The 10,272-nt window shown below is 38.0% G+C and overlaps 1 protein-coding gene across 7 annotated transcripts in view; it reads left to right on the top strand.

Moving 5' to 3' along the window:
- LOC117566431 (intermembrane lipid transfer protein Vps13D) overlaps positions 1-10,272 on the top strand; it is a 28,104-nt gene that overhangs the window by 15,134 nt on the left and 2,698 nt on the right. For 2 of the 7 annotated variants that reach the window (XM_052004696.1, XM_052004695.1), the window contains exons 4-15: positions 324-1,385; positions 1,681-2,591; positions 2,653-2,789; positions 2,874-3,008; positions 3,071-3,683; positions 3,744-3,875; positions 3,935-4,292; positions 4,348-5,146; positions 5,203-5,455; positions 5,510-5,654; positions 5,718-9,104; positions 9,161-10,237. In XM_052004696.1, the coding sequence (XP_051860656.1) occupies positions 324-1,385; positions 1,681-2,591; positions 2,653-2,789; positions 2,874-3,008; positions 3,071-3,683; positions 3,744-3,875; positions 3,935-4,292; positions 4,348-5,146; positions 5,203-5,455; positions 5,510-5,654; positions 5,718-9,104; positions 9,161-10,237 (9,009 nt within the window). The remainder of the gene's footprint in view (positions 1-323; positions 1,386-1,680; positions 2,592-2,652; positions 2,790-2,873; positions 3,009-3,070; positions 3,684-3,743; positions 3,876-3,934; positions 4,293-4,347; positions 5,147-5,202; positions 5,456-5,509; positions 5,655-5,717; positions 9,105-9,160; positions 10,238-10,272) is intronic. The other 5 variants (XM_052004701.1, XM_052004700.1, XM_052004698.1 and 2 more) reach the window with 3 other exon arrangements.

The following is a 10,272-nucleotide window of genomic DNA, read 5'->3' as shown; positions in this document are numbered from 1 at the left end:
TCATCATAGTGTTGTCGAAGGTAAGTTGGCTATCGTTCTTGTATTCTGAAAATGTTAATATCATAAACTTTGTATCGTAAAGTAGATAAGTCGAAGGTTGCGAAAGAAAGCCAACAATTAAAAAGACTATCTAAATGCTTGGTTTGTTTGTCAACGAAAGTAAAATTTATCTTTCTGCAGATAAGATATTTAGGTAGCGACAGTGTTTAATAGAAAATTTACTTCACTGAAAGCTATAGAATATTTATTATTGTATTAGTATTTATTTTATTTGTTTTAAAGTCTTCTTTAAGTACTAAAATATTTCACTATTAATATTTCAGACGCAACATGTCCAGATACAGGATAAACTTGCGGGAATTCGACAAATAAAGGAAATTTCGCAATACAGATTAAAAAGACCTGCATTCAGTATTTTGGAAAATCCCAGAGCCTGGTGGAAATATGTTCTCATCTGCCACGGACGTGAATTGAAAAAGAAGGACGAAAAGTATTTAACACTCAAAGAGAACTTAAGATATGTGCGTATCTATCAAGCGGTTATCCTAAATCCCAACGAAAATCTTTCTACGGAGGACAAAGAGTTTAAATCGTACATTGAAAGCGATCGTGCAGTGGCAGAATTAATCATACTGCGAAGGATATGTTTTGAGAAAACATTCACCAAAGGACTGGCGATTAAATCGTACAATGCCACAGGCAAGCGTATGTTATTTCACTGGTTTCCAAACTGGATGGGATGGTATGGTACGAATAATGCAGCCAGCACGGAACAGGACGAAACCCTGCAACATTTGGAAGATGATATATTGGTTGCTTTAGAACATTCACTGCAAAGTCAATCGAATTTAAAGTGTGATACTGTTTTTGGTTATTTTACGATTGAACTCCTTAAGGGAATTGTCATTTTACAAACTGAGGATGCGAAGAGCGAAAAGAATGCTTGCATGGAAATGCAATTTAATAATCTATCATCGTTTCTGCAATTGAATCCGATGTTTACGTCCTATGTTGTTGGCATATCGTTGGGAGAAGTCTATTTGTTGGATAAAACAAATAATGATTCAAAGCATTGCTATTTGATAAAACCACAAACAGAGAGATCAACGTTAACACATCAATCCGATCTGCGAATTACGACGACATCGACGAATAATCAGGATCCATTGTTTCAGCTGCAATACGAAAATGACGATCAATTGCAATATCGACTTTTAATTAAATCAAAGAGCTTGGATTTGATATATAATCCAGATGCACTTGATTGGTGTCTAAAGTTCTTTACCAAATCGAATAATGTGCGACCAATAATTGAGAATAAATATGAAACGGGCAAAGAAAATAACTTTTTAAATTCCTGGAATCAGCTGCTGCTGGGCAATGAGGTAAGTACGTGCTCTAAAAACAGAATAGTGAATCACAAATTCTTTTTATTGCTCAATTTAAAAAGCAATCAACTTGTGTGAACTTTGCCACCTAACCATGACAAATCAATTCTGTTGGGTAATCGCTATTGCTTAAACATTTTGTCTGCTTATTTGACTATTTATGATGTCTTAAGCGATTACCAATTTTTTGTAGTATTAGCAACTTCATTACAATCCTACATTCTGTTTTTATCAAAACAGCCTACAAATATGACCTTTGAGACTAAATGTTTTGAATTCGTTTTATTTTAAGCCGAATCGCAAGAGTTGGACCTTTGAAATTGAAGTGTTTGCGCCACGTATTATATTTTTGGAAAACTATAAAATCAACAATTCGTTAATGGTTCTTATGGATTTCGGCAAGTTTCAATTGGTGAAAACCGATTTTCAAAAGAAGAGCACAGTATTCACCACAAAGACTGTAGATAACTATACCACCGATAGCAATGGTGACGAGGAGGAAACATATTTGACACCATGCTCCACGCCACCGGGATCTGAGAAAAGTGGCTCCGAGTCGCCCACGATTCATGAGAACTTCTTCAGGGATGTGATGAACAAGAATAGTCAACTGGAAACTGTATTGCAGAGTAAAATTTACAATACGTATACGATAAATTTCACAAATCTACAAGTGCTAGTCTGTAAATATCAGGAGAGATGGGAGACCAACTTGAAGTCGTCGTCCAACTTTCATTTGATTGACAAATTCAATATTACATTAACTATTAAACAGCGAATTGTCTTTACATCTGATCCGGAATATCCTTCCTTTACGCTATTTGGCACTTGTCCCATGATCTTGATTCATGGTAATGAGGAGCGCATTAAACATTTCCTAAATATTGTTTATCCAATCACAAATAGCTCACGGTTCAGGGATAAGAAAATACAAAAGCCGGAAAGTAAACTAATCGCTGATAATTATAATGTTAATGGAAGTCATTTGGTTGTTCAATTTGCAATTGGCCAACTGATTATTGAAATGCAATCAAAGGAGAAAAGTATTGCCGAACTGCAGATTATTGGAGCAAGAGCTGGCATTATAACGATGGGCGGCAAATCAACAATAACAATGTCGGTTCATGGCTTACTACTTGTGGATGCCATTCAGTCGTTTGGACCAGACTTTGAGTTATTGGTCGCCAGCCATCGAAATGTGGGGTAAGTAAATGTAGTTTAGGATTTTGAATTATTTTTAATTGATATTTGTTTTTCTTCTCAGCATGGATAGTTACTCTGGAAGTCTCAAACATAGCACAGCCTGTTCACCTGTTTCACCCAGCTCACCTGATCCAGCAGATTATCACAGACCAACCAGTCCACACATCATTAAGAAAGCCGTTCAAAATATTCAAAGCGGTATTTAATTGAAAATTTATTCTTCTCCAAGGCATCAACTCTTTATTTCCTGATCGTTAAATTTAAAATTTATATAATTTTCAGAATCAACAGATTACTACGAAGAAACGGAGTTAAATGCTCTCATAAACATTGATATTGTGATTATTGCACCAAATGCGAATAATCCGAACTATGTGCACACTACTAAAATAGCATTTAATAGCTTGGAAATTATTGGTAAACATGTGATAAACTTTAATTTAATAGATTTAATTTACAAAACTTTAATTTTTTTGCAGCAAATCAAGAAACAATATTAGAGCTGTTGAACTTCGCCGAAAGAATTTTCAATGGCCAACCAATAAGGAAAAATATGAGCCGTGAAATCCCAAAAGAGACTGCGTTGGCGTTAATTGAACCCGAAGAATCCCTGAGTCACAACAATAGTGAAATCATTTTTGATTTCTTTCGCCTAAATGTATTAATATTATATACGACCAAATTGGATAGATACGATGTTGCCCGCAAGGTGGGAACAATTACGATAAGCGAAGCGAAAATTAATATGTCGATGCAATCGAGTTTAAATGTCATCGGATCGCTGGGAGGAATACAAATTATTGATATTACGCCGCAAGGTATTCGACACCAGCGCATACTTTCAATTGGCAAAGATCCGGAATCGGAATATAATCGACAATCAGTGCTTAATAAACTCTCCAATGAAATTTATTTAAATAATTCCGATGAGGATAAAAGTGAAGAAATTGAGGCTCTCAGTTTTACGACTCAATGGAATAATAATACGGCAATAAGTCTTCAATTGAGAATGGCATCGGTTTCTTATACTCATAATCCTCGTTTCCTGCATGATTTCAACTTTTGCATCACAAGCTTTAAACAAAGTCTGAGGTAAGTTGGGTATCTCAAAGTTTGATAACTAAATATTTTTAACAAAACCATATTTTTCAGAGAATTTTTAACCTCAATTGGTAATAAAGCAACGGACATAGCCAAAGAATTTGTGCAGCAAATAAAAGATGTTAATGCTCAAACAAAACCAGCGCTTTCCAGCAAGTCGAATGAGGAAAACACAAGAATATCGTAAGTATCTTATACATCAAATTTATCTACATACTTAATTTTTTTTTTATAATTTACAGCCTTGATGTTATCATTAATAGTCCCATCATCGTACTTCCCGTATCGAATGATAGTAAAGAAGTTTTTATAGCAAACTTGGGAAAACTTTGTTGTCGCAATGATATTAATGAATCGTTAGAAAATATGCAAACAGATGTGATAGTTAAGTATATAATAGAAGTAACCAATATTAATTTATTCTCATTAAATATCAATGAACAAAACGAGGATTGGGCGTTCGCTTTACCCATTGCAAGCCGATTGTATGCGAATAAACAAAACGCCTTTCCAATTTTGCATGATACCGCGATATCCTTAAAATTAAATCTAGGATATGGAGATGCCGATGTGGAAGAAAGAAGAATAGAAACACTCTCAGTAAGTAGACAATCAATTGAAAATATCCATGTTACTAACTATATTTCTCTTTTAGGTGGAGGGCAGCATGGTGGAAACTCTGAAAGTCACACTCTATCGAAAGCAATATAAGAATATTTTAGATTCTATTAAGAATGCCACAAACTTTTCGGATGGCAACGAAAATATCAAACCAAAGATACATAATGCAAATACAACAAATTCCATAGATCCCAGTAATGACGTCCAACGTTTAAGTACTACTGTTAAGTTCTCAGTACCTGTTCTTGAAATCAATTTGCAAAATGAAAGTCACGAGCCTTTGGTCAATGTCACGTTTAAGGACTTTTTTGTCAAACATCGTATTAGAGGCAACGATGAGCATGTCAAAGTCATACTCAACTCAGTGTTAATGGAAGACTTAAAGTCGGACGTGTCGTCGCCTTTCAGAAATATGGTAACATCACTAAATCTGGAAAATAGCTATCGAAAGAATGGACATTCATCATCATCATGTCCAGATCTACCAAGCTTTTGTAGCAAACAAAAGGCAATATCAACATCTGTACCCTCCAACCTCTGTGAATACATTAAGCTGAAAAATAACCAAAAAGAACTCAAATCGAAATTATGTAGCTCAAAAGACATAAGCGATCAGAAGAAACACAATTTAGTCATCTATAGATCGCATACTAGACGCCTACCTCAACAGACTTCCGAGACTAAAGTAGAAAGACAAAACTCTATTGAGTTTAATTGTTTGAATTTAACAATTTGTGTGGACAGATGGTACACGATATTTGACTTCTTCGGCCTAATTGCCGAGCCGGAGAAACCACATCATTTGATAGAACGCAAAGATATTGTACCAGAAAGTAAGTCCATATGTTAGTATTAAATGAAACTTATACTAATTTGGTTTATTGCTTAGGTATTCCGAACTTTTGCAGTACTTTAAATGTTTCGATTCGCTCGTTAAACTTTAATTTGACTCGCAATGAAGCTGCTTTAACGAAAATTAATGTATCCAATGCAACGTTTTCGATAATACAAGAGGAGGCTTTTAAAGCTGTTGAAGGTTGTTTGGGTTCCATTTCAGTGTACGATCTGACCAAGTTTGGATGCATATACAAGGAAAGATTTTTAACTAGCGGCTCAGAGGCTTTAAATTTCGTTTACAAGCGGTAAGTAATTTATTTCCATTTCTAGAATTTCTTATGAACTAAATTTATTTACAGAAAACTTACTGATCTGGATCCTTCAAATGTCATCAATGCCGATGCTGTACTCTGGATTAATATGTCCTCAGTTCATTATATTCACACCAAGCGTTTTATAGTCGAACTACATTTATTTATTAAGGAGCTGCTGCAGTTGCAAACGGTAAAGTAATTATTGGTAATTAATTTCTTTAAAAAGTACTAAAAATTGTTTGATTATTTGCAGCCCGTAATAAGGAAATTGAAACGGCATAATGTAGATCGCGATCGAGGTGAACAGTCGTCGAAGATAAAGCTTTGTATTCAAGCAGCTACACCTATAATTGTTCTCCCAGCATGTTACAATAGTAATCATGTTTTAATCGCTTACCTTGGACAGTTTACCCTGAAGAACAGCTTTCACTTTGCCAATGACGAGTGCATCATAAGCAAAAAGGGTATTACACCAAATCCAGATGAGATTTTGGACGTCATGCGCATCGATTTGGTCAACATCAATTTCTTCTCCGCCGAGCGTAATGTGCAAAAACTGGAAACAAACTACGACAAGGAAATATTCATAAATATTGCAAATACAATCTTCATCAAGGGGAGTCCAATATTTAAAGAGTCTTGCTATCTGAATGTGCAAGTGGAGCGCAATCTGACGACGGAGAGTACGCGAGTTTGCCCAGACATTAGTGTGAAGGGAACCTTCTCCAGACTAAATGCAACACTAAATATTCAAACATACAAACTGATTAGAGGACTTTTGGCCAACAATATGGGTGAGAATATTGATGACGTTCACAGCCACACATTGAGCAATAATTTCTCATCGATGGAAACCTTTTCGGCATTGAATCTTTTCACCAAGACCGAGGATTCGGTGAGAGTTTTGACGCTGCTCTCGATAAGTATTCTGCTGGAGGATGTTTCAATCTTGCTGGTGCCAAATTCAAATACCATGCCCGACTTTGTGCTGGAGCCTTTGGCCTGTATTCACTTTATACGCTCGCAACTGGAAATCGATATGTTTAGCGATGGCGCACAGGATATTGATTTGATATCTAGCAACATACTGATTGTTGACGAAAGGCCCGAAGGTAAACATAATGCGAATGTTTTTCGCAACGTGCTGCAGCCTTCAAAGAAAGCAACGCCACCAAAACATTCTGCGCAGGTGGAAATCCACTGCAGAAAAAGAGCTAGTCTAACTAAGTACACAATTATGTTGAATGACATGAGAGTTATTGGCATACTGGACTTCTTGGATCATCTAAAGAAATTCTTGGAGGAAGACTCTTTGCCTGTGATGCCAATGAATCATAGAGCAAGTCAAGCGCTGCAAATGGATCAGGCATCTGCTCAGCCAATAGAAGCCTCTGTGACCGAGTATATAATAAATGTGACAGACTCGGAAATTATCTTTGTGGAGCAGTACAATCGCTTGGACTCAAATGCTATCATATTGAAGAGCACAACCGTCATCTCCTACAAGCCGAATAATAGTTGTGTGCCTTTGTCTATAAACATCAATCACCTGGAAATCTTTTCCTGCACACTAGACGCCGAGGACGAAAGTGCGCTCTCCATCATTGATCCATTCACATTGAATATTGAACTAAGAAACAATTGCCTAAATATTGTTGTGCATAAACAATTGAATATACGCTTGTCGTATATAGATATGAAACTTTTTCTTCGCATGATTAGCATGATACCAAACCAAACTTCAACGCCTCCAAATGTGCTTTCCAAATCGAATTCGGAATTTGAAAAAATTGCACCGCTGCTGGCAATGGGTTTCGAAATAACCAATTGCTGGTACGCCATGGAGTTGAACAATTGGAAACTCAATGATGCGGCATTGTGGCTTTCGCAGCAGAAACGCAACACGACACAGAATCCAGCACTGGAGTTGAAGACCGCCGTTTTGGATGCCAATTGTATATCAATGTGTGTGATCGATGATTGCATGGATGCTGATGTGCCACTCCTCGAAATATCCCTAACAAAGATGCTGCTCAAGTATAAATTCCAAGCCAATGGCATCGAGGTGGATAAATTGAGTAGCAATAATTCAGCTGAAGGAGATTTGGATACAGAAGTAACACTCAACTATTATAATCGTCGTTTGAGTGGCTGGGAACCTCTGGCGGAGATTTGGCAATGTGCTGCTAAATGGAAATACAAAAGACTCAATTTCGATAAGAGGAAACGTTTTGAGATCTTCGTGAATAGTAAGCAATTATTGAAGATCAACATCACCTCGACGCTCATCGAACTGATTCACATGGTTGTCAAGAACTGGACCAGCGATTTCCATTCGCTCGACAATGTGAAAAACTCCAATTTCCGGCAACGTTCGCCTTATGTTCCTTTTGCTCTGCAGAACCTGACGGGTTCAGCGCTGCTCTTCAAGCCTATCTATGCTCAGCTAGGAGATTTAACCGGCTCAGAGCTGCATCAACTAGAGATCATCAAGAACTGGATAACTGTCGAACCGAATGAAATCAAGACCTTCGATTTTAGTCAGAAGAGCAAGCTGAGGCACATTGATTCGCATCTCCTCAATCTGCATCAAATTCTAGTTCAAATCCATGGATGGACGCTGATTGGACCGATTTCTGTTGATAAAGTTGGCATATATTTCCGCTCCACAATATTGGATTCGAAGTATGAGAAGAAAACACGCATCATCTTTGACATTTCGCTGATGGGTTCGGCGCAAAAGCTGATTAAAGTCATGTCTCCACTGAAGATCATTAACAAATTGGATCATGAAGTTTATCTGAAGAAAGTGCTGAATAGGAATCAAGTGGATGCAATGACTGCCATCAGCACAATTACACCCAATGATCAGCAGTGTGTGCCGTTGAAGTTCCTAGATGCCTCGTTGTACATTTCTCATGTGCCTAGCGATGGCAAAAGATCCACAAACAATGCAGATGCCGAGGATGTGGGATTCAGCAATGATGAAATCACGTGGAAACATTGCTGCAATGACGGCGTGCATAATCTGTACACTTGCTACGACATCAATAAGAGTATATTGTATACCCTGATTAGTATTAGTAAGGAGATGTATCCTTACAAGGATAAGACGATGCCGGGTCATACAATCACGCTCTTGTCTCCCTTGATGCTGAAGAACATGCTCTGCTGTGACTTAATTTTCAATATAAACGGTTATAGCATTGGTCGCATCAACGCCTTCCAAAGCAAGAATATATATAATGTAAATGTTTGTGAACCTTTTAACTTAAGCATCACATTGGATAACTTCCAAGTGTCCGGTCAACTAAAGATTCCAACGAATTTGAATGGCATTGTTGAGCCGAAGCTAAAGTTGATTGATGCTAAGAAAAGAGAACTACATCTGCACATATCGATTCATGGCACCAAAGGCAAGGGAATCGAGATCTACATTAGTGCTCCCATCTGGATTATCAATAAAACAGGATTACCGCTTATCTTCAAGCAGGAAGGAGCTACTAATATTGGCGCTGGACAATTCGAAGAGCATGAAACGGCTCGACAAGTTTCTCCGCTTATGTTTTCCTTCTCCGATCAAGAAGGTTCGCCCTCTTTGGAAGTGCGACTGGGCAACTCCTTTGGCACCAACAATCAGGTAAGCTTCATATTTAAATATAAATTTCTTATATTAATAAATATATTTATTTTTAGTGGTGCAAAAGCTTCTCGCTGATTAAGCACATCACACACAGAGAGCTGCGTACAGAAGGCGGACCAGGATGCTATACGATTGGCATAAGTGTGCGACGAGGACGTGGCTTATATTCGAGCACAACCTTTGTGACAATGGCTCCACGTTTCCATCTGTATAACAAAAGCGGACATCCGCTGCAGTTTGCTCAAAAGTGCAATGTTGTGCAGAATGAATATGCAAAATCTTCGCACATTATTTCGGCACCAATTGATTGCAACTTTCAATTCCATTGGGCGAATTGGGATCGGGAACCTTTGATTTGTGTACGCATCGCAGATGTGGAATGCTGTTGCTGGTCGAAGGGCATTCCGATCAGCGACGAGCAAAGCTTGTACATAAACGTTCGGAATGAATGGTGTGAAATGTTCTTCTTGAGGCTGGAAATCATATCCAGAGACGCAACACTTATACTACTCTTTACGGATGCTCGAAGTTTGCCACCGCCCATCAGAATCGACAATTTCTCCGAGGTGGTTGTGAACTTTTCACAGAAAGGCTCAAGACCCGTTTGGTCAACACCAGTACGACCGCAGTCTTCATTGTCATATGTGATGGATGATCCCTTGGGATCACAAATATTGCTTTTGGAGGCACCTGGCGGCAATATCAATGAATTCCCTGTGGAATTGGCAAACATTACTAAATCATTAACTTATTCAAACTTTATATACATAGCGTTTCACAACACTTTCGATCAGTTTAAACGGGATGGCGATAAGCCCGATGATAAATATCAACAGCTAGTGCTGGGTGTTTATGACAAAAGAGTTGTCATTATGGAAAAGAATTCGGGTGATCGTTCACAACTCTGGCTAATGAATTCAAATGGTCAACTAGAGCACGAAGGATCCACGCCGCCCGTACAATCAAACGAAGGCAGCGCTGTGCGCATGGTGTTGGATCTGGAGAAGCCACCGAATCCAACAGAGTTCACTCCTCTCGTAGTGCGCACGCCGAACAAACAAAGAGTCACCACGCAGACATGGAGGTTTGAGAACGGACGTCTTATGTGTCACGCCAATATGTGCGTGCAGGTAAGAAGTAGTGTTTACTTCGTATATAAATCAAG

This window comes from Drosophila albomicans, chromosome 3 (assembly GCF_009650485.2).
Source record: "Drosophila albomicans strain 15112-1751.03 chromosome 3, ASM965048v2, whole genome shotgun sequence".
Lineage (NCBI taxonomy): Eukaryota > Metazoa > Arthropoda > Insecta > Diptera > Drosophilidae > Drosophila > Drosophila albomicans.
The sequence above is the reverse complement of the archived record's forward strand: the minus strand, read 5'-3'. Positions and strand labels throughout refer to the sequence as shown.